The sequence below is a fragment of the Salmo salar genome, chromosome ssa13 (assembly GCF_905237065.1).
Source record: "Salmo salar chromosome ssa13, Ssal_v3.1, whole genome shotgun sequence".
Lineage (NCBI taxonomy): Eukaryota > Metazoa > Chordata > Actinopteri > Salmoniformes > Salmonidae > Salmo > Salmo salar.
The window spans coordinates 14,640,967-14,666,262 of NC_059454.1; the positions used below are offsets into that span (position 1 = coordinate 14,640,967).

At 40.2% G+C, this 25,296-nt stretch overlaps 1 protein-coding gene across 6 annotated transcripts; it reads right to left on the reverse strand.

Annotated features, from left to right (window-relative positions):
* Positions 1-4,596: 4,596 nt before the first annotated feature.
* On the reverse strand, positions 4,597-24,655 carry elk1 (ETS transcription factor ELK1). 6 transcript variants are annotated; one of them, XM_045692977.1, is made up of 10 exons: positions 23,897-24,655; positions 23,120-23,158; positions 16,203-16,411; positions 15,507-15,881; positions 15,208-15,351; positions 14,725-14,994; positions 14,508-14,643; positions 13,979-14,214; positions 13,609-13,710; positions 4,597-9,830 (listed from the first exon to the last, which is right to left on the reverse strand). In XM_045692977.1, the coding sequence occupies exons 1-10, from the start codon at positions 23,919-23,921 to the stop codon at positions 9,732-9,734; spliced, it is 1,635 nt and encodes a 544-aa protein (XP_045548933.1). In that variant the 5' UTR covers positions 23,922-24,655; the 3' UTR covers positions 4,597-9,731. The 6 variants fall into 6 exon arrangements, with proteins under 6 accessions (XP_045548933.1, XP_045548932.1, XP_045548934.1 ...); XM_045692976.1 differs by having other exon boundaries at positions 15,468-15,881; XM_045692978.1 differs by having other exon boundaries at positions 15,468-15,881; positions 23,120-23,201.
* Positions 24,656-25,296: the final 641 nt, after the last annotated feature.

The window sequence follows — 25,296 nt, forward strand, 5'->3', positions numbered from 1 at the left end:
GAACACCTGCTCTTTCCATGACATAGACTGATCAGGTGAAAACTATGATCCCTTATTGATGTCACCTGTTAATCCACTTTAATCAGCATAGCTGATGGGAGGAGACAGGTTAAATAATCATTTTTAAACCTTGAGACAATTGAGACATGGATTGTTTATGTGAGCCATTCAGGGGGTGAGTGGGCAAGACAAAATATGCTTTTGAATGGGGTATGGTAGTAGGTGCCAGGCACACCGGTTTGAGTGTGTCAAGAACTGCAACGCTGCCGGGTTTTTCATGCTCAACAGTTTCCTGTGTGTGATCCACCACCCAAAGGATATCCAGCCAACTTGAGACAACTGTGGAAAGCATTAGAGTCAACATGGGCCAGCATCCCTGTGGAACGCTTTCGAAACCTTGCAGAGTCCATGCCCTGACAAATTGAGGCTGTTCTGAGGGGAAAATGGGGGCCGGGGGGGTATAACTCAATATTAGGAAGGTGTTCCTAATATTTGGTATACTCAGTGTATATGGAAGCTGTTTAGACCAGGGAGGTTTTCCAATGCCTTGCACAGAAGGGCACCTATAGGTAGATGGGATTTTTTTTTTTAAAGCAGACATTGAATATCCCTTTGAGCATGGTGAAGTTATTAATTACACTTTGGATGGTGTATCAATACACCCAGTCACTACAAAGATACAGGCATCCTTCCTAACTCAGTTGCCGGAGGGGAAGGAAACCAATCAGGGATTTCACAATGAGGCCAATGGTGACTTTAAAACAGTCACAGAGTTTAATGGCTGTGGTAAGAGAAAACTGAGGATGGATCAACAACATTTTAGTTACTCAATACTAACCTAATTGACAGAGTGAAAAGAAGAAAGCCTGTACATAATAAAAAATATTCCAAAACATACATCCTTTTTGTAACAAGGTAGTAAAGTCATACTGAAACAAAATTGGCAAAGCAATTCCCTTTTTCTCCTGAATGCAAAGTGTTATGTTTGGGGCAAATCCAATCCAATACATTACTTAGTACCAGTCTCCATATTTTCAAGCATAGTGGTGGCTGCATCATGTTGTGGGTATGTTTGTAATCATTAAGGACTGAGGAGTTTTTCAGGATAAAAAATAAACGGAATGGAGCTAAGAACAGTCAAAATCCTAGAGGAAAATATGGTTCAGTCTGCTTTTCAACAGACACTGGGAGATGAATTCACCTTTCAGCAGGACAATAACCTAAAACACTAGGCCAAATCTACACTGGAGTTGCTAACCAAGAAGACAGTGAATGTTTCTGAGTAGCTGAGTTACAGTTATGACTTAAATCTACTTGAAAATGTATGGCAAGACTTGAAAATTGTTGTCTAGCGATGATGATCATCAACAAATTTGACAGAGCTTGAAGAATAATGGGAAAATGTTGCACAATCCAGGTGTGGAAAGCTCTTAGAAATGTACCCAGAAAGACAGCTGTAATCGCTGCCAAAATCACATCTACAAAGTTTTGACTCAATGGTGTGAATACTTATGTAAATGGGATATTTCCGTATTTCGTTTTAAATACATTTGCTAAAATGTATAAAAACATGTTTTTTCTTTGTCATTATGGGGTACTGTGTGTAGATGGGTGAGAAAAAGCAAACAATTTAATCCATTTTGAATTCAGGATGTAACACAACAACATGTGGAATAAGTCATGGGATGAATACTTTCTGAAGGCACTGTATGTATCTCTAGTGTAGTGTAGGATGATACAAGTTAGACAGAGAAGTGATAGCATTACTATGTTGAATGCTAGAGGAATCAAACTCGTTGGATTTGAAATAAAAGATATGTTATATAAACCAGAAAACTAACTGAAGATGTTACATTCATGTCTTTTATTTGGGATAAACATTTACTTGTAATAATTCAAAACTCCTCTTGATAACATTTTTATGATTTCACCTGTGATGTCATGTATATTTCTGCCTAGTTGAGCTAGTTATTGTTGTATTATAATTGTTATTGTTTACTGTAGGTCAGGATATTGATCCAGAATTAGAGCATAGTGCTGACTCATCAACAGACGGTTGATGTGTTTGAATTCTGCCCTCTCCTCTCCTTTCATCCACCACTCTCTCTTGTCCTCTGGTTTAACATCATTTGAGGAGTCGCCTGAAGCATGAGAGGAATGCAAGATGGAGGCATACAGCAGTTGTGAGGCAGAGGGCTCGTAGTGAGGACGACTGGCTTGGTACTATTCTGAACTTTGTGTGGTGATCTTTCTGGCGCCCAGAGCTGCTGAGGCATCACGTAAGTGGTGTTACACAGAGTGGAAGTGGAGAAGTCCAGTGGCTATAAGAATCAGGATGGTTCCCAGACTTGCCCTCCTACAAGATCATCAGCAGACTCCAACATCATCTACCATCTTCTGTCCAGATCCCTTCACTCAAGCCATGAACTGACCCTCTCTATTTTCGGAGGATGCCGCTTTCAAAGACTTGGCCTCTATTGGTTGACCTGTCATGATATATTGGTTGTTTGGTTTTTGCTCTTGAAGCGCTTTGAGATTCTATGAAAAGCGCTATAGAAATGTAATGAATTAATATGAATTTTATTCTCATTAACCAGGAAAGAAGCATGCAAATGACTATAGCTCTTAGGTTTTCTGTCTGTTTAGTAGTCTAGATTTCTATCATGTGGTCTTTGTCTATTCACCGCCTGAGGAGGACTGAGTGAAAACACATTCACTGATGCTGTACTGTAATTCTGTAGTGGTGCCACAGCATTTTGTGAACTTTCTACTGCAATCACTCTGTGTTACTGTACGTATTCAGTATATTATGCTTAGGACTATGTCTTGACCCACAGCATTTAGTGGTCACCTTACTCATTAGTGAAGGACAAAGTGCTAAAAAATAGGCTAATACAATTCAATATGTTCAAGGAGACAAAATTGCTGAACTGGTTTGAAATACAGTCTGCTTCTGATGGATAAAGGGACTGTTAGAGCACAGAGAGGCTCATTTCAATGAATTTTTATGGGACCATTTGAGATTTTAAATAGCCACCCACCATTATATCTAGGTCAGAGTACGTTCTGTGTCATTTTAGAGGAATAGGTTTTAATGTTAGCAGTTGGCACCAGTCACTTACTAATGTACTGTAACTTTGGCACAGACCCTCACTCTGCTTTTCAGTTGTGAAACCTATGTAGGTTGCACCCTATTTTATGGTTCACATATTACCAGGTATGTACTGACAAATAAGTCTTGGTAAAACTGTAATGAAGTATGAGTTACTTGTTTGTTTCTACCCTTATGAATGTACCAGCAATATGTTGTCATTCTTATGTTTGGAATCTGTAGATAAGTCTCTGTATGGAGGATGGACTTTTGGATGAGATTACCCCAAAGGTTTTTAAGACCCCTAGATCTCTTACAAGAAGAGGGGATGGTAATCTTTTAGTCTTGGCCGAGCTCCAACGACCAGCTTTCTATGGGTTTCCAACCATCAGCTTGTCTTCCCTCACATCTCACACACTTCTTATGCACTTTGATAAAATAATGCCTTTATTAGGTTGCACCTCACATGTCAATAGTCATTTAGTTTGATAGTCATCTTGGTTAGGATACGTTTTGAAAAGCCACCTCATCGAATAAAGGTGACTTTTCTCTCTTTGATCATTAGAGTAATTAAGAGTTAATGAGTGTTGATGACAAGCCAAAGTGTCATTACCAAGAGGTCAGAGGGCATGTAGCAATAAACATTGAACAGCAGCAGAGCCCAGACAAGGCCATCAGTTTGGTGAAATGAAACGTTTGGCAGCTCTGTGATCCATGACAAGGATCAGCTATCTCACCATCTGCATCAGTCGTCTCCCAACCTGCCTGCAGACGGCCAGGGAGTCTGCCTCATTTTCTTCGCCTAATCAACTCCTCTGTAATAAAGGCTCTCCACCGCCCACCTCTATATGGAGCAGATAGTCGTCCATCATTCCCTCTCAACTTCCAGCCAAGTGTTATCAAAGAACATTTTCTGGGAGTGTTCTGGGGTTTGGTTAATCAGTACATTGTGTGGAAGTCCTGCTGTGCCTCTGCTTCCTTTCCTCTTTAATTAATACCTAGCCTGGTACCCTGGAGGACCCGCTCTCCCCAGAGGGATGATGACACCAGCGACGGAAGCTCCTTCAGGGAGTGCTTTTGGAATATTTTGAGGGATATAGTACTGTATATTAAATCCCTCACAGGTTGCATCTGATGCTATCACAACCAAAAACAGGAAGGATGATTGTGGTTGGTTTTCTAAATTAAGACGCTGCATTTTGATATTCAGAGATGTTTATTCATTTGTTGTAAAGTTTTGCTATCAAGAATATCTCCGAACTGGGGCATTATTGGTTTCTGTCCTTTCAGAAAGAAGAAACCTACATGGTGCTGAATATGATCATATGCTGTTTGGTTGACTGTAGTTTCAGTGTTGGCATACTAGTATGACTGTCACTCCACACACCTTTCAGCATTGTGCATCATTTAAGATAAACCTTTTGAGATGTACTTCAAACTGCAATACACTTCAAAGAAACAGAGAGCACCAACGTGATTTCAAAGAAAGGAAGAACAAAACCTTGTACAGAACAAAATAGGATTTTATTAACTCCTAATATTAGTTCTAGATCTGTTTTTAGAAAACAAGAATAATATCTATAACATTTACACAAACAAATTGAAGTGTGTAGATAAAAAATAGTTTGTCTCTCTCTTCCAGTAAATATAATATATTTGGATATTTCCAAAAAAATAAAAGCAAACCCTCCCCTCTGTAAATAAACCCCCAGAGATAATCACTCCCATGGGGAAGGGAAAAGGCTACAGGCATCTGAAACCAAATGCCACAGAAACAAACAATAGCCAATACCTCAAAAGACATTGGTACTTATTTCAGCAAGAGATACGACAATTTTCACAAACATATATACAGTGTTTTAGGTTTCCCCAAACATTCTTGAATAGAAAACTGTACACAATGACAAAGCTCTCACACAATAGTACATGTCAAGGTTGTAGATCCATGTTTCAGAAACGTTCAAAAAGAGACAACAAAATGCAGCTCAAATCTCTGGTCAGAGTTGAGAGCCACAGAACGTTTGAAAACACAACTGCATTTTTCATACAACCTTAAAAAACGCAAAATGTACTGCATGTAGCATTTAAGTTACAATGAGATGATAGACAATGTGTGTCTGTGTGGCATTCAGACTATAGCGCTCATGAGCAGAGTAAAATATCCCTCCTTTGAAAAAAGACAATCAATACATCTTTTGCTGGTGAAAAGAAGTGGTGAACTCAAATACTGAAGTTTATCGAACTTCTAAGCAACTCAAGATGCTCATAATTTTTCCCACTTCTGGTGGGTGAAAATATGTTCCAATAAATGGCTTTTCTTCACAATATCCATCTCACCCGTTTCAAAAAAAATCCCTCACTTGCATAAATGGATACTTAACACCCAAATGTTCCACATCTCCATTTGTCCGAAAACTTAACTTTAAGGCTTTGGCTAATTCATTTCTTACATCATTTGCATGGTAGTCAAAAAAGAATGATCAAATTCATACATGCTGTATATTACTAACAGTCTGAAGAGGGTTCAGAATGGCCTGGTACGTTTATATCCAATTTACATTAGATAGATATCATAGTTTATTAGTTCAGCTAAACTTGCTTCGCATTAATAACTGATTTCTGAACAGTTTTCGGGAGAGTTGAGACAGCAAAACGCTAAAATGTGTAGACTATGGAACTGGGAAAAAGAGGGCCAGTATGTTTAAGACAAGCACATGATGAACAACCTCCCCCTCACTGGGCAAAAACTGTTTGAATCAACATTGTTTCCACGTCATTGTGAGGACGTTGAATCAACGTGAAAAACAGATTGGATTTGCAAAAGGTCAAAGGGCATTTAAAAATCTATATTTTTAACCAACATCCAATGACATGGTGATTTTTTTGGTTGTTGAATTCACATCAGTTGACAACTCAACCAAATGTAAATCGAAACTAGACGTTGAACTGAGGTTTGTGCCCAGTGGGTCATGTGCCATCTGAAAACTGGGATGAAGAAAGGATCAAGTGAGTATTTTCATGTTATCCATATCTGAAAAGAGCTTAAACATGGATGCCTTTAGAACATATTTACAGCACATTACAAGGCTTATGTCCATATATGCAGTAGAATAAACTCCAGCAAACAACAGTCAGATCCTCTTATCATAGAAGACGTAGCAGAGCGCTGTATCTACGTGATAAAACTGCAATAACACATTTACAAAAGCAATACATTTCTGTATAGACAATTATTCATATGCAGACAAACATACTGTATTCTTAGGTATATCATTTAGGCTTGTATTTCCAAGAATAGTTTTCATTTGTGACCAAAAAGGACAACTTCTTTATCAAAAGGCTTTTGCCCCAACACTGAGCAAACATAATCTTTCAGTAGCAGTCTCTCTCTTCTGTAAAATGCTGCCATTTATCCCTCACAAACCTATGACATCACTATCCCATCACCGTTGCTCCGTCTGCTTTAAACTGTCAGCCCATGGGTCTGGGGAAATCCCCCAGCTGTCAAACTGAGAAATAGGCCAGGTATTTGAGCAATCCATCAACATTCATGTCATAAAAGTGACTGGTCAATAGTAAACACATTTCATTCAATTGCCAACACAACACAAACATGCTAGGCTAGAGCAGGATGTTTCACCAGTACGGTAGCAATACACAGGCAGAAGTATCAACAAGGTACTGGAGCTACACCACGGAGACATAATATTACACACAAACTATCAAAACTATAGTTTTTGAATTAAAATTAGTTAGTACATTTTAAGTCCCAGGTAATACAATCGAATAATATTAACACACGACTATTAAAAGACAGCAATATCATGAACAGAACACAGCCTGAGATGTATAAAGCTACAGACTGGGGCGTAGGATTTTAAAATATACAGAGGCATTTATAATCTTCTTGTTTCCATGATGTTACAATTTTGTTGTTAAATACACTCTGCACAAAAAGACAGTCTAGCCAACAAGGCATTGCTAAGCGCATTGTCATAGAATAGATTGCATGTATATTTAGAACTGTTGTTTGTAACCGTTCAGTTGCAATAGTGTGATCAGCGTTAGAAATGACTTTTAGACCCATGTCATGATGGATAATAAAAAGGCATATTCTTGTGGTAAGTGTACCACCATGACATCGGCGTTAGTGACTGATTACGTGTATGAATGACTGATCACGTGTATGAATGCCAAACAGTGAAGGGTAACTGATTTGATGAGAGTGGCACACACTGTTCCAATACTAGCTAATTGTTTTGCCAATTGTGACTAGGAATGAAGTAGAAAAAAGTCAGTCCCTCAAAGAGGGTTTTGACATTGTGAAGTTAAGTTCAAGGTAAAGTGCTATGCATGAAATCACTGGCCAACAGTCTTTACATGACTAGAAGTAGGGTAAGAGAGTGAAGCGGGTACTTAGAATAGCCAAACATCCACTAGGATTATTTTGAAGTGCTTTTGAGTGGGCAGATGTGACATCATTTCTAAAGGTCGCTTAGTAATCGTATAAAGCCTATTTCCTCGGATCTGCTGGGCACCTGTAACTAAAACCAGAGGTTAGACAGGCTCACAGAGAAACAAACAGTCACAGAGCAGTGATTGAAGAGACACACATTACATTCTGGGGAGAGGGTTCAACCAAAACACTAACTGGTTAACAGTTGGGTTCAATACCTTATTCTTGAGGCACTCCTATTTTTTAAAACAATTTTTAGATACACATTACAATTATGATTTAAAATATCCCAATCTAACATTACAAATTAAATACCAATTGCAACTAGATGTGTTTTGATTGAATCCCCTCATTAAATACAATTTCAGATATTGTCCGTAGACATAACACAAAAAAATAAATTAAAAAAAAGCCTCATTTGTCCTGAATAAGCCCCCGATTAGACAATAATTACAAGCTCTCAAACTACAAAAGATGATTAAATGAATTCAGATATTATTAATGAATTCAGATATACATTATAGACTCCAGTACAGTAACAGACCAAAAGAGCCCTGCCAATAACGTGTTACTGTAGTCCACTGACTCTAGAAGGACAACGCCACTTCATTAGATGGTACAGTAAGTATATTTGGAAAGGCTATTTGGTGTGAAGCTGGACTGTTGTTAAGGATACTAATGCATCTCCTTTAACTAGGAGCAAGCTGAGCTAACAATGTCATGAGTCAGAACTTTATAAAATCAACTCTTAAGAGTAAAATATGTACTCTTTTAATGTACAAAAATAATTGTTGGACACCAATTGCTAATCAACCAACAAAGCTTTTTAAGCTTTTTGCTATAAGCATTGTCTGAATAAATTAAAAATAATTGTGTCAACATTTCCAATTGTTTGCTAATGTAAAATGTAAATGGCCAGTGGACAAATATCTCTATAAATCGACCAAGTTGTTTTCAGTAAAAACTAAATTAAATCAAAGATGATCGAAAGCTTAACCATTTTATTTTCTATGATAACCTGATCTATTGTAAGTCATACTTGGTCTTCAACCATGTCGCATAATGATTATATACAATTATGTTAGCAAACCTTGTCTTTTCTAAATCCATTTTGAAAGTAAACTGGTTCTTCTGTGTGTGATTTTGGTAGCATTATAAGGTGTTATAGCCCTTGCATGAATGAAGGCTACCACTGCATCTCTAAAATGACATAGGATTTAATCAATGCAGCTGGTCTTTGGTGAAGTTTCACATGATACTCCAGAACCAATGTTCCATCTTGCCATCAAAATAATTAACTAGTAATTAAACCTAAAAGAAAACCTGGAATGGACAGTGAACATGACCGACTATCAAATTCACATAACAATAGAACGTGATCACACCTGATTCTCCATCAAAATAAACAATACATTTTAATGTATTCATCTGAATCATTAAAACACATCCACTAGTTCTCATGTTAAAAATTAAAAAAGCTTGACTTTTCCAGAATAAAAGTTCCAATCCAGCCATGAGCTTATCAATGGTAAGCGCCATTTCTTTACCATGATTATAAAATGTTCACATGACTTGGCTTCTTTAAAAAAACAGCATCAAGCATCAACATGCCTTCCAAGTTCATCTCAAAGTAAAACACTCTGGATGGTACCACTACAGGTGGTACCATCTCTTCTTCATGTAACTGGTCATTTGAAAAGTACTAGAGAATAAGAAACCAATTACATGTAAAACAATGGGCAAGCACTACCATAATGCTTTCATGGAAAAAGTTTAATCTATAAAGTCAAGTGCCCTGTCACGGGGGGAATTATAAAACAGGAAAATATATCAATTTAAAATTGAGGCAAAAATATGAACCGACAAAGAGAGACGCACCAAAAATTCCTTATCTGTCAACAACAAAAAAGAAAAAAAAAAGTAGCCCCTCTAAGTTTCAAAGTTGCCAACACCACCTCTTGGCCTTGATCCAGAACCGCTGGGCTAGCCCGTCATGAGGTTCTTTGAATGCAGATTCCAACTGCTAAAAAAATCATTCATTCAACAGCACTCCGGACACTAGATCTCCACTCATGAGTGCACTCTGGCTTGGAGTACTTGGTTTGGTCATGGAGTGTACCTTCTGTCCCATAGGCTGAACTGGGGAATCAATGTCCACAGGACTGTGGAAGGACTCCAGGACTCTCATGGTTTCTGTGGGCCTGGCGACAGCACTACAGGAGTAGACAGGCCGTCCACACTCAAGGCAGGGATATGGATATGATTGCTTCCATTGGAGGGGAACTAAAACAATCAAGAACAGCTGATTAGTAACATCTAGAGTAGCTACATCCTGTTCCCCATTTGTTGTGTTAAAAGGCTCAACTATGTAATAAATGAGAAGTTGTGGTCCAGCACTGGGACGGTGTAAGATGTTGTAGTATGATTGTTAACCAGTAGAGGGAGGTTAAAGTATTTTCTATTAAATGCAGTAATCATAATGAACCTCAACCTACATACAGTACCAGTCAAAAGTTTGGACACACCTACTCATTCAAGGGTTTTTCTTTGTTATTACATTGTAGAATAATAGTGAAGACATTAAAACTATGAAATAACATATGGAATCATGTAGTAACCAAAATAAGTGTTAAATCAAAATATATTTTATATTTGAGATTCTTCAAGGTAGCCACCCTTTGCCTTGATGACAACTTTGCACACTCTTGGCATTCTCTCAACCAGCTTCATGAGGTAGTCACCTGGAATGCATTTCAATTAACAGGTCTGCCTTGTTAAAAGTTAATATATGGTGTTTCTTTCCTTCTTAATGTGTTTGAGCTAATCAGTTGTGTTGTGACAAGGTAGGGGTGGTATACAGATGTAATACAGAAGATATCCCTATTTGGTAAAAGACCAAGTCCATATTATGGCAAGAACCAGCATCCGAAATTGCAGCCCAAATAAATGCTTCAGGGAGTTCAAGTAACAGACATCAACGTCAACTGCTCAGAGGAGACTGCGTTAAATCAGGCCTTCATGGTCAAATTGCTGCAAAGAAACCACTACTAAAAGGACACCAATAAGAAGGAGAGACTTGCTTGGGCCAAGAAACACGAGCAATGGACATTATACCGGTGGAAATCTGTCCTTTGTCCAAATTGGAGATTTTTGGTTCCAACCGGCGCGTCTTTGTGAGACGCAGAATAGGTGAACGGATGATCTCCGCATGTGTAGTTCCCACCGTGAAGCATGGAGGAGGAGGTGTGATGGTGCTTTGCTGGTGACACAGTCTGTGATTCATTTAGAATTCAAGGCACACTTAACCAGCATGGCTACCACAGCATTCTGCAGCGATACGACATCCCATCTGGTTTGCGCTTAGTGGGACTATCATTTGTTTTTCAACAGGATAATGACCCAACACACCTCCAGGCTGTGTAAGGGCTATTTGACCAAGAAGGAGAGTGATGCATCAGATCACCTGGCCTCCACAATCACCCGACCTCAACCCAATTGAGATGGTTTGGGATGAGTTGGACCGCAGAGTGAAGGAAAACCAGCCAACAAGTGCTCAGCATATGTGGGAACTCCTTCAAGACTGTTGGAAAAGCATTCCAGGTGAAGCTGGTTGAGAGAATGCCAAGAGTGTGCAAAGCTGTCATCAAGGCAAAGGGTGGCTTGATTTTGATTTGTTTAACACTTTTTTGGCTACTACATGATTCCATGTGTGTTATTTTATAGTTTTGATGTCGTCACTATTATGCTACAATGTAGAAAATAGTAAAAGTAAAGAAAAACCCTTGAATGAGTAGGTGTGTCCAAACTTTAGACTGGTGCTGTACATACGCAAGTAGTAGTGCTGAGCAATTAGTGATTTGTGGTCGGTTTTCGATTTCGACAATTTTAGACATTAGCAACCATTTCCTGGTTGCTAAAATGTTAATAGTTAAGCTTAATTTCAGTTTGTGACAAAACAAGCTCGTGTAGATAATCATTGCACCTAAGTGTACATACCTCTAAACCGCTGTGAAATATCTTTCCCATAACCCAAAATATTGTATTTCCAGCTGGTGTACAAAACCGAAAGTAAAAGACGCAAAAATAAAATTTAAGAACGTGAAGAATATAAATAATGCACATAGAACAGATCTACCGCTTCTTAGACTTTCTTTCAATAAGAATGACTGATCTATAACTCACATTTCTATGGGAATTTGGTCGGCTCGCCCCAAAAGTTTCATATTGCAGCTTTAAATGCACTATGAATTATATTGAATGCTGTAACACCACAGAATAAAACAATTAATACAAGTCCCATGATGGTAGTGAATGCCCATTACTGCTATTCACTTATTAACCATCATTTATTCACATTACTTTAATCAAAAAATATTTGTTTTATTTTACAACTTTTTTATTTAATTCCGAGTCATCATCTCATATCTATAGAGCTGCAGCCAATGCTGTCTGACAAAAATTACAATTTGAATAGTTCTTCAAAGTAAATAAGGTATACTTTTATGACTGCTGAATACCAACTATCAACAACTTAGATCAGGGGTCTCCACAGGTAGATCCCGAGCTACCAGTGGCTCGCCCACGAGTGGCTCGCCCACGAGACGAGTGGCTCGCCAAGCAATTCTGAAAGTACATGCATTTCTTCATTTGTTCCATCGCAAACTGTCAAAAACATAAATCTCCCGGCTACTATCCAATCAAAGCCACATTGACATTATCTCACCCCTGGTTAGCCACTACAATGGTAACAACCTGGTTAGCCACTACAAATGTAACAACCTGGTTAGCCACTACAAATGTAACAACCTCTGCCAACACATTTCCAGCACTTTTGCCTATGTCTGTCTATTTGGTGCACCGTTTGTTTATCACTCTATATGTAGCCATTGATTGATGCTAATGATAACCGCCATGTGGGTAGACAAAGAATTTCCCAAAAACCTTCTCAATTAAATGTTAACTGCAAATAATTAGGCCTACCTGACAGAACTATACCATGATGACCTGTATCAATTGGGTGGCCATTGTTTTACAAACTGTGCCATGACATGTGCTGGAGCAGTAGTCCTAACAGCAGAAACATCGCTAGACTGACACATTCCTCTCTTGCTAGATGCAATTAAAGGGGAATTCCATATTATTATGTTCTTCTGATGTGATTTAAGCATTGACATGCACTCCGAACCTAATTTTTGTTGTTTCTCTATGAATAATTGTAATATTGAGAGTGAAAAACATTTTAAAAATACAAAATAAATCCAGGAATTTTTTTACAGAGAAAACAGAATTCAGGAAAATACTGTACAAAAGACAATTTTATTAGGGCCTGTCACGCCAAATACTGTTTATTAACCATTATTTTACCAGGTATATTGACAGAAAACATGTCTTGCACACCAAGGACATCGGGAAAAGTTGCAGGGTAGAGGAGAGGAGAAGAACGTGTCCATTTGAAAGCTTTATAAAAAAACATATATATATATTTTTTTAAAGTAGCTCGTTCTAGAAAAGATTGGAGGCCCTGGACTTAGATCATGTATTTTCAGGCTCGCAAAGCACTGCTTTCTATCCCTCTTGAACACAAGCTCTCTTCTCTCAGTCAGTCTCCCTGTCTGCTCCACACAGACCGGACAAGTATGCGGGCGCGCAATGGATTATGGTCACTGCACTTAATTAGCATGTTTTCTGCGCTAAACTATGTAGAATATAGGCCTTTTGGAAACTAAAACTCCCTACTACATCGCACAGTTCAGGCTAGATCTGATTTATCTCTACAGAAACTGCACATCGAGCTCAGAGAGAGAAAAAAAAAAAAAGGAATTCAAATAATTTAACAGACGTGTCAATTACTTGTTTAAGAAACTGAAAATTAACGACATATCGCTCAGCACTAGTAAGTTGTGACCAACATTATATGGCATTAGGTAAATCTAAAAGCATTTATAATCCAACCCATCTCTCTATACTTCTGTTAGTGATGTAGATGAGATCAGGACGGCCAGATGGCCTGCTCTAGTGCCCTCTGCCAGGCAGCAGCAGGGACAGGACAGGAAGGACATACCTGAAAGGAGAGCTTGGCCGGGCTCCGGGGAGCAATGGGACTGAGTGTGCTCCAGAAGTGGATGGTGGAGGGGAGAGGACTTGGTGTCAGTAATACCGGAGTCTAAGGGACAGAGCACAAAAATATAGAAAATGTATGATTATTAGCCAGTTTAACACGGAAACTATTTTAATTATTGCATTCATATCATATCAAACAAAATACATTATGGTCTTGATAAATCATGTATAATAATAATTTGGTGAGGGTAGAAAGGCGTTTGGAAAGTTGAAAACACACTAATACACCGACATTTGTTAAATGAGGCGCCAGGAAGTGTGACAGTTTAATTTATTTTTATGTGGCACTGAGATGTATGCATGTCACTTACCAGAGAATGGGAGGTGAACACTGTAGGAGTCAGAGTGTTGGTGGCACTTCCAGGGGCCAGGAGGCTGTTGACGGCAGCATTGACCTGATCCAGTGACAGACCAGGGGGTAGGAGGGTTGAGGAAGAGGGCAGTTCTAGGACTTTGGGCTTCTTGGCTTTCGGGGGTTGTACTTCCTGGGGCGACCAGGCTGGAAGAGTAGCCGCTTGAAGAGCAACTGCTGGAGTCATGGAATTTTCTGAGGGGGAGGAAGGACCAAGAATGAGGGAACAGTAGGCATACCCGTCTTTACAGGAATATAAACCCAGTAATAAGAACAGTGTCATGTTTAAGTGAGAGGCCAGTGTTTGGAGGATATATTGACACGAGTGTAACTTGTGGAATAGACACTGGCTGGAATGCAGTTTTAACCAATCAGCACTGAGGATTAGACCCATCTGTTGTATAATACCACACATCTAAAGTATACAGTATAGCTACAAATATGTGGACATCATATTGTGTGAGATGTGTGTGGTATGTATGACTTGCCTGGTAAATGGGCCTCATCTTTGCCTTCTTCCTCCCCTTCCCCAACAGGCTGGCCCACTGGTTCCACACAGGGTGGGAGGACATCAATGGAGAGGGGGGTTTTAGGTTCCCTTGGTCCCAATGCAGATTCAGGAACCTAGAAGAGGAGAAAGGTCCATATAAAACCATGGAACGATGAAACATGTAATTTGCTCTTGTGTGTTCTCTTCTCAATCACCTCTACAACATGTTTCTCCTCTAAGCTCATGATCTCCACCAGGTCCTCTTCAGACGTGAGGTTTTGCTCTTTGGAGTGCACCACAGGTGAGGGCTTGATGACCACAAAGACAGGGTGGCCCTGAGGCTGGTTCACCACACACTCCCCCGGGGCCCCAGGTGCAGCAACAGGGGTCAGGGTCAGAGGAGTGAGGGAGCCAGGGTCCGACACACTGGTCAGATAGATCTGAGGAGGGTCGCATAGGATCTGGGTCTTCTGTGGCTGAGACTTCTGGACGTTCAAAACAGTATTTAAAGAGAAACATTAGATTTGCACACCATAGCATCCAGAATCAGAATCCGTGAGAAACATTTGAGTCAACAGGGTTCAAACAGGGCATTTGGGTGCACTTTGTATAAAAGATTTTTAAGCACAAATGTTAACATATGGATCAACAGAATCTTTGACAAAAAGAGGACATATTGTGACTTCTGAGTGTCTTACCGAGCTGCCTGTGTTTGACACTGACAAGGTCTGGGGGCTGAGGGCAGGCGTGGCACAGGGCGAGGGATGAGTCAGTGTGACCTGCAGGCTACTCTCTACGCTGCCACAGCCCTGCACGGAGGAGCTCTGGCCATCCAGACACACCTGACAGACAGATAACACTTGTAGTAGTCTGAACCATGCAATAGTCACTTCAATCACACATTTGACATTTCATCAACACCAATAACGTTAAAAAAAGTATATTTAGTAGTAATGACCATGGTTAAAATGGAGAGGTCCTCGTCATGGGCCCTCACCTCCCGCAGTGTCTGGTCAGCGCTGTGGGGTCTGGGGGAAGAGTCCTGATTCAGCAGCTCAGTCTTTATAGGCTGTGGAGAGGTCCTGCAGGGGGCTTGGAGGGACTGGATTGTGAAGGTGGAGTAGAGCCCTGACTTCATGTAGTCGTTGCGAGAGCTACGCTGGACAGAGACTGGAGAGGACCGCTGCATCAGCAGGTTCTTGGAGGGGCAGTTAGAAGACCCCCCTCCTGGGGACTTGGTTTGGCCCGCTGAATCAAGATTCTCCTGTTGCTGAGAATCCTCACCGCCTCTGACACAGTCTACTGATGAAGGGTCAGGGTGGGCCACAAACTTGTAGACAAACTTCTGCCCACTCACCTTCTTGATGATATTCTATAAAGGATTACACTGAATTAACAGACAATTGCAATAAACCATACTGAAAAAACAAAAACAATTACCTCAACAAAATATCTAGCTGAAAGAAGTAAGCTTACACCTACTGGGCTGCTACCAGCATATTGCTACACATACATGATCTGTAACAGCCTTTTCTGCTTTGAGTTGTGAATTTACACCTGAACACAATGCTGAGCTCATTGTTTGTGGACAGAAAATCAACAAATGTGATTAATGTTATAGCTTCACTCAGTGCATCAAACATCTCATAAATACTTGAAAAGTCTCATACCAAACAATAAGCAGCAAGGATACCTTATCATAGTAGTATCGGAGCGCCCTGCTTAGTTTATCGTAATTCATGTTGGTCTTGTTCTTGCGGAGCCCCCAGAGGCGTGCCACCTCCTCTGCGTCCAGCAGCTTGAACTCCCCATCCCCAGAGGTCCAGGAGATGAGGTGCCTATGGCTGTCGTCCTCGAGGAGATGCAGCAGGAACTGCCACAACGTGATGGACGGGTCCATGGCTGCAGGGGGAACAAATCAGAAACATGAGTGAGACTGCCTTGCAGCAACGATACATAACAGACAACATCTGAATGAGCTCTCACAGCCTCATTTAGATACAGCAGCTAGTCTAGCTACTGAGTTAAGATTAGGGCCACCTAATTTGTGCCATGGCTAGCTACTGAATTTAGATTAGGGGCTACTCATTTGTGCCAGTGTTTGGGAAACATTTCTAGAAAAGGAAAATATTTTGTCATGTTGATTTGTTAGTTTTCAGATCTGTGACTACGGTTGCACATTTTGGAGAATATTCAGGTGGAAACCTTCCAAGGGAATTAACGGGAATATATGGGAATTAACAGAAATGTATGCAAACTAATATTAATACCATTTAAAATGTAGATGTTTTTTGCATTGGACATATTTACCATATCATATGGAGACAGAAACATAAACCTTTTACCTTATCATAAGTAGACATAATTGCAATTAATTAAATCATTCCAATAGAATTTTTTTTGAAAACAATTTATTTACAAATTCAAATTTAATTAAATGAGTTGATTCCTCACATGGGACGATTTCACTGAACAACAAAAGAAAGGGAATATTGAATGATCCCCAATGATCCATCGCATCTCCCAAAAAGGTTTTCAACATACAGTGAGGGAAAAAAGTATTTGATCCCCTGCTGATTTTGGACGTTTGCCCACTGACAAAGAAATGATCAGTCTATAATTTTAATGGTAGGTTTATTTGAACAGTGAGAGACAGAATAACAACAAAAAAATCCCGAAAAAACGCATGTCAAAAATGTTAGAAAACTATTTGCATTTTAATGAGGGAAATAAGTATTTGACCCCTCTGCAAAACATGACTTAGTACTTGGTGGCAAAACCCTTGTTGGCAATCACAGAGGTCAGACGTTTCTTGTAGTTGGCCACCAGGTTTGCACACATCTCAGGAGGGATTTTGTCCCACTCCTCTTTGCAGATCTTCTCCAAGTCATTAAGGTTTCGAGGCTGACGTTTGGCAACTCGAACCTTCAGCTCCCTCCACAGATTTTCTATGGAATTAAGGTCTGGAGACTGGCTAGGCCACTCCAGGACCTTAATGTGCTTCTTCTTGAGCCACTCCTTTGTTGCCTTGGCCGTGTGTTTTGGGTCATTGTCATGCTGGAATACCCATCCACGGCCCATTTTCAATGCCCTGGCTGAGGGAAGGAGGTTCTCACCAAAGATTTGACGGTACATGGCCCCGTCCATCGTCCCTTTGATGCGGTGAAGTTGTCCTGTCCCCTTAGCAGAAAAACACCCCCAAAGCATAATGTTTCCACCTCCATGTTTGACGGTGGGAATGGTGTTCTTGGGGTCATAGGCAGCATTCTTCCTCCTCCAAACACGGCAAGTTGTTGATGCCAAAGAGCTCCATTTTGGTCTCATCTGACCACAACACTTTCACCCAGTTGTCCTCTGAATCATTCAGGTGTTCATTGGCAAACTTCAGACGGGCATGTATATGTGCTTTCTTGAGCAGGGGGACCTTGCGGGCGCTGCAGGATTTCAGTCCTTCACAGCATAGTGTGTTACCAATTGTTTTCTTGGTGATTATGGTCCCAGCTGCCTTGAGATCATTGACAAGATCCTCCCGTGTAGTTCTGGGCTGATTCCTCACCGTTCTCATGATCATTGCAACTCCACGAGGTGAGATCTTGCATGGAGCCCCAGGCCGAGGGAGATTAACAGTTACTTTGCGTTTCTTCCATTTGAGATTAATCACACCAACTGTTGTCACCTTCTCACCAAGCTGCTTGGCGATGGTCTTGTAGCCCATTCCAGCCTTGTGTAGGTCTACAATCTTGTCCCCGATATCCTTGGAGAGCTCTTTGGTCTTGGCCATGGTGGAGAGTTTGGAATCTGATTGATTGATTGCTTCTGTGGACAGGTGTCTTTTATACAGGTAACAAGTTGAGATTAGGAGCACTCCCTTTAAGAGAGGGGGTCAAATACTTATATCCCTCATTAAAATGCAAATCAATTTATAACATTTTTGACATACGTTTTTCTGGATTTTTCTGTTGTTATTCTGTTTCTCACTGTTCAAATAAACCTACCATTAAAATTATAGACTGATCATTTCTTTGTCAGTGGGCAAACATACAAAATCAGCAGGGGATCAAATACCTTTTCCCCCTCACCGTATATTGTGCTACACCTGCATTGCTTGCTGTTTGGGGTTTTAGGCTGGGTTTCTGTACAGCACTTTGAGATATCAGCTGATGTAAGAAGGGCTATATAAATACATTTGATTTGAATTTGAATCTGTAAAATGATAGTCTAGAAACTAAAGCTTTGTTTGTCTTCCTCTCAAGCTTCCATGTCTTCTCCCTGGACCTCCTCAATGTCCACCTCTTGAACGTCAGACTGAGGACTCATCTTCACTGTCACTTTCCAACCTTGTTGAGGATGGCTCATTGTCAGGCTCAAAAAGCCTCAAATTTGCCCAGATGGCCACCAATTTTTCAACCCTTGTATTGGTCAGCCTGTTGCGTGCTTTGGTGTGTGTGCTCCCAAACAAGAACCAGTTGCGCTCTTAGGCGGCTGATGTTGGTGGGATTTGAAGGATGATGGAGGCAACAGGGGAAAGAGCCTCAGATCCACAAAGTCCCTTCCACAAGGTGGCTGATGAGATATGTTGGCACGACTGCCATATTGCATCTCCATCCCAAAGCCCTTGCTTGGAAGCGTACTTCGCCAGACTGCCAAGAACCTTGCCCTCATCCAGGCCAAGGTGGCGAGACACAGTAGTGATGACACCATAGGCCTCGCTGATCTCTGCACCAGACAGGATGCTCTTGCCAGCATACTTGGGGTCCAACATGTACACTGCGGCGTGTATGGGCTTCAGGCAGAAGTCTTCACGCTTTTTGATGTATTTCAGAACTGCAATTTCCTCTGCTGGCAGTACAGATCTGGCAGTACAGATCTCTTCTCTTACATCTGCAAGAACATCAGATATGATGGCATTGTCTCTCTCAATCCGTGTAATGGCTACTGCTACAGGTTTCAGGAGTTTCAGGCTGCTTACCACTCTCTCCCAAAATACATCATCCAGGAGGATCCTCTTGATGGGGCTGTCCATATCGGCAGACTGTGATATGGCCATTTCTTGGAGAGACTCCTTCCCCTCCAGAAGACTGTCAAACATGATGATAACACCACCCCAGCGGGCGTTGCTGGGCAGCTTCAATGTGGTGCTCTTATTCTTCTCACTTTGCTTGGTGAGGTAGATTGCTGCTATGACCCTTCACATACCTAACCATTTCCTTGGCTCTCTTGTAGAGTGTATCCATTGTTTTCAGTGCCATGATGTCCTTGAGGAGCAGATTCAATGCATGAGCAGCACAGCCAGTGGGTGTGATGTGAGGGCAGGACTCCTCCACTTTAGACCAAGCAGCCTTCATGTTCGCAGCATTGTCTGTCACCATCGCAAATACCTTCTGTGGTCCAAGGTCATTGATTACATTTACATTTTAGTCATTTAGCAGACGCTCTTATCCAGAGCGACTTACAGTAGTGAATGCATACATTTCATACAATTTCTTTTCTGTGCTGGCCCCCCGTGGTAATCGAACCCACAACCCTGGCGTTGCAAACACCATGCTCTACCAACTGAGCTACAGGGAAGGCTGCCTTCAGCTCATCTGCAATGTAGAGACCGGTGTGTCTGTTGTCCCTTGTGTCTGTGCTCTTGTAGAATACTGGTTGAGGGGTGGAGATGATGTAGTTCATTATTCCTTGCCCACAAACATTCGACCACCCATCAGAGATGATTGCAATACAGTCTGCTTTTTCTATGATTTGCTTGACCTTCACTTGAACTCTGTTGAACTCTGCATCCAGCAAATTAGTCGATAAAGCATGTCTAGTTGGAGGGGTGTATGCTGGGCAAAGAACATTCAGAAATCTCTTCCAATACACATTGCCTGTGAGCATCAGTGGTGAACCAGTTGCATACACAGCTCGAGCAAGACATACATCAGCATTTCTCTGACTACGTTCCTCCATTGAGTCAAAAAAACTTCTGATTCCAGGAGGACCATGAGCTGTTGCTATCGATAAGGTGTCGGATTCATCATTTTCACCTCGAATAGAAGTAGAGGGACTTTTGTCAGATGTTGCTTGTTGTGAGTGCTGAGGGAACTTTATGCACTTGGCCAGATGATTCTGCACCTTTGATGCATTCTTCACATATGATTTGGAACATTATTTGCAAATCTACACAGCTTTTCCTTCTACATTAGCTGCAGTAAAAAGTCTCCACACATCAGATAGTGCCCGTGGCATTTTCCTGTAAAAATGTGAAAAATAAATAGTAAAAAAAAAGTTAAATACAATTCCATGTACAGATAAAAAGTTAAGCAGTTAGATTAAACACGTCATTTTGTAAGATAAGTGTTTTAAAATGAAACGTGTGGAAACAGGTGAATTAACACTCCTCAGTTAGCAGACTCAAGCAAGCTAAAACCCAGATGGTAGCAAAAACAAACTAGCAGAAATGAGTTAGAAATGATTTAAACACACTTTGCTGTAGGCTACTATTTACTAGTTAACAAAAAAATCATGCATGTCATTTAAAACATATTCACCCCACCCAGTACTGTAATCAAAACTTACCAGAAAGCATGTAGTCCTTGGCTCAGACAGTGTAGTAGTGTGGGCTCAATAGCATCTCATTAGTGTGCAAGATCTTGAGAATCAGCTGTACATGTGATGGAAGAGTACACTGCACATGTGATGGAAGAATGCACTGCGCATGCAGAGGGTTGCAATTCCATTGAATTGGGGATAGTTTAACCAAAATATGCCACAAGACCTAGAATTGCCTTGTGTATCCCACAAAAAAGGTTCACTGTTATAAGCTAACTTTGATGAATTAAAGCAAAATTCCCCAAATTCCCAGGCTTAACTTCCCATGGAAAATTTCCGGAAAAATTCCAGAAATTTACCGGAAAGTTTCCGACCCTTTGCAACCCTATCTGTGATCATGGTGTACAAAACTGATTATTTTAAATAGTGGGTTTAATGTTGCCTACCCATTCCCCTTATTAGGGTTTAACAACATTCAGTATTTTAAGTTCAATCCCTACTAACATAAAAGAGAATCTTTATTTGGCATTGCTCATTTCATTACCGTGAAGAGAGTAGTAGTGTAGTATTTCAATACAGTTGTTTCTGGGTAGTGTAGTATTTCCATAGAGTGGGTAGTGTAGTATTTCAATACACTGGGTAATGTAGTTTTTTCAATACACTAGTTAGTGTAGTATTTCAATACACTGGGTAGTGTAGTATTTCAATACACTGGGTAGTGTAGTATTTCAATACACTGGGTAGTGTAGTATTTCAATACACTGGGTAGTGTAGTATTTCAATACACTGGGTAGTGTGGTATTTCAATAAAGTGGGTAGTGTAGTATTTCAATAAAGTGGGTAGTGTAGTAGTGTAGTATTTCAATAAAGTGGGTAGTGTAGTAGTGTAGTTTTTCAATAAAGTGGGTAGTGTAGTAGTTGACAGATAGTAGCCAGGTCTAATTACAGAATAAAAGACAGTAAACGAAGAGCTACTGGCGAACAACAGGCCACAGAAAGAAAGGAAGTGCATTAGTAGTTAAGGAAGGACATGTTGGGCATGCAAATTTACCGTATTACCATTTTTTTTTCAATTACATAACTCCTATCAAACACCTTGGAAACTATCACCATGGTAAAAAGCCTTTCATTAATGGTAACTAGGGGAGGGAAACAACAAAGTCTAACATGAACATATGTGAGTGTAGCCTAGTTAGGCAAGTACTAGAGTGTAAGGATGCATCATTACTGTCAACATGATTTTGAATAACAAAGTTACAAGTCCTTTAGCTCATGTGAAGGAGGAAAGAATATAGGCCTAGCTTCAAAGTAACTGTTTCCCAGCTTCCTTAAGGCGCACTCTGAACATGTCACTCACTAGGTTTTTGGGTGAGCGCTGGGATAGAAGATTGAGTAATGTGCACATTTTGTAATGTTCAGCTAAACAGTGTACAATGCATCATAAATTAAATGGCCAAATAAATATTAGCGGAACTGACAAAGAGTTGTTGTAAATCTGTTTTCACTGTCAAACATTATTGCCTCAGAGGTAAACCTATGCATGGAGTGAGCCTCAACTTCAATAGAAAATTATTATTCACAGACAAAAAGGTCTGAGATGATTTATACACCTAAATGAATGAACTGCATTGACCTCATCAGGACAAAGCAGCAGCATTGTACATAGAGATTAAACTAAAATCTATCAATCTGAATCTCCATTCATTCAAAACTGACAGAAGAACAATTACCAACGCAATATTTTATAGGCGAACTATGATTTGCGAGGGCTTCATGCCACCCATATGACCATCCTTCAGGAGGACAATGCATCAAAGGGTGTCTCCATTTTGAAAAGTGGTATTAGCCATCTATCAAGACTTTAGCTTCGCTACAAGCATGAGACGACTAATGCCATTGTAGTAAATGAATGTACTGAAAAACAAAGGCATAAATAACAACACTTAGTACTGAGGTATAATTGTGTAGTCCAGTAAGACACTGGTTTGGATGGTAGATCTAATGGGAACAGGACCTTGAGTGTGAGAAGTCCTGGGAAGCTGTGTGATGTTGCTTTTGTGGTTGTTAGCAGGTACAGACCTTCAATAAACTGGGCTGGAGAAGGCAGCGGCAATAATTCTGTGAAGTGCACCACAGAGAAACCGTATGGGTGACCTTTAGGCTGTGAGGTAAGGCAAGAGGGGGAGCATGTTTCATGTACTGTACACATACATTTTCTTGATCAAGTTTACACCTTCATTTTTGGAGAATACTTATGATTTGTTTAGTACTGCATAATGACCTATATACAAACTAGCCTACAGTTTCAACTCACAACAGTTAGGCCAAGGCTATATAGAAATCAAATGCTACTTGCATGCGAAAATACACCGTGAAATTCACCTTGGAATAATGCACCAATTCTTGCTTACATGATGGTCTACTCTTCATAGTAAACTAATCTTACAGAAAGTGTGGTTTTACATTCTTGTTCTTGGAATGGGGAGCAAACTGTATCTCTTGTGAGTAAATCATCTTTATACTAACGTTACAGCTTGTACTGTAGTTCATGAAGATTGAATACTTGCTTTCAAAATCACCAATGGCTGAACCTACAAATGATTGTGACTATAATAAAATGCTGTAAAACACCTGTTGCGACACTACATTTAGCCAGAGGCTAGTTCAATATCCACATGGCTAGTAGCAATCTAGTCACTGGCAACATCCTAGTCCGATTATGAATTGAAGGCCAAACCTTTCTATTTTTAGCTAGCACAAGATGAACATAAACAAATATACATGATAGTCGAGACTAGCACGGAAATGTTTTCCCTGACTACATTCAATGTACATAAATTCAGTGTAAACACTTACCACTTATTAAGGGGTTAGACTCCATCTCGTCTTGAAATGCCTTTTATTTTATCGGTCAATCAAATTACGTCCATTATGTCAGCGCACTGAACGAAGGTGTCAAAAGTCGATTTGCGACACGGTAGAGATGGATGCGATTTACAGATACAACACCGATTTGTTATTATGCAACAGTGATCCGATGGTAACACTTGCATCTCTCCCTCCATGCTACAGTAGCTGGTTATTGACAGTGGTGAGCTAGCTATCTAGAAGCTAACGGTTAGGAATGTTTCTTTGAGGGAAAGTCATGTTGATTTAATTATAGCAAATATGAGAATGGAATTCGCAAAACATTGGTTCGCTCCTTCTAGCTAGATAATCAACACTTTCAAAATGACGTATGTTATTTTCTAAACAAATGACAACAGATCATGTTGCTAGCAAGCTAACAATCGCCAAGATTGCGTAGCTGCCCCTTATGAAACCCCCACCGTCTCTCATTTGTGCGTCAATTCGAACGACTCAACGCTCAATGTAGACTTGCTTCCGAGTTCACTGGAGAGCGCCAAAAGTCCTCCATAATGTAAAAAGTGTTTGCGATTATAGTTCATGGTATAAAAACATTCAACAAGGTGTGTCTTCTGACGCCCGAACGGCCTGACTTAATCCTTTGCTTTTCCCTCGTTGCTTCCTGTTTCCACAAATGCCTCGACTACTTTCGTGTTCCACCATCACTCATTGCTGCCTGCTGGCTTTTTTTCCTTGATCGGTTGCTGCCTGAAAGGCTTCAAACGTCACAAAATCGATGACGTTTCTTGCTCACCAAGGATTTAGACAAGGTGGTAAACTGAGAATTTCAACTGTGTCCCCTTGCAGTCCAAATTTTACCCATTATATTTGGAGCAGCAACATTGTGAATAATTTGAATCTGTTGTAATCTTGAACAATCCACAGGTATACTTTCCCCCGCCCTTGCCATATTGTTTTATTTTTTCTTACATAGCATAACAAAACATGATATTTGCAATTAGGCATGGGCAGGCATATAACAAAGTACAGGCCTATTTGTGGTAGTAGTCAGTGCCTGACATAGACTGAAATAGGTGCTGGTACTGTTCATATTTAGGTGCAGGAGCTCCACAATACTTTGGAGCTAATATTCTATAAGAGGAACAGGAGCTCAAGCAGTAGAACATTTGAGGTGCTGGTACTCAGCTCCAGTGAGCTCCTGCCCAAGTCAAGCACTGGCAGTATAATTTCTAGCTTTATATAAACATTATGTTCTTTACAACAAGACCATCATTTTAAGATTCAGAGGCCCAGTGATATTATTTATTCAATGTTTAACTATTACATTCTATTAGCTTACATCTTTCTTTTTAACCGTATGTCACATTTTCTTCAATTGTAAATCTTTA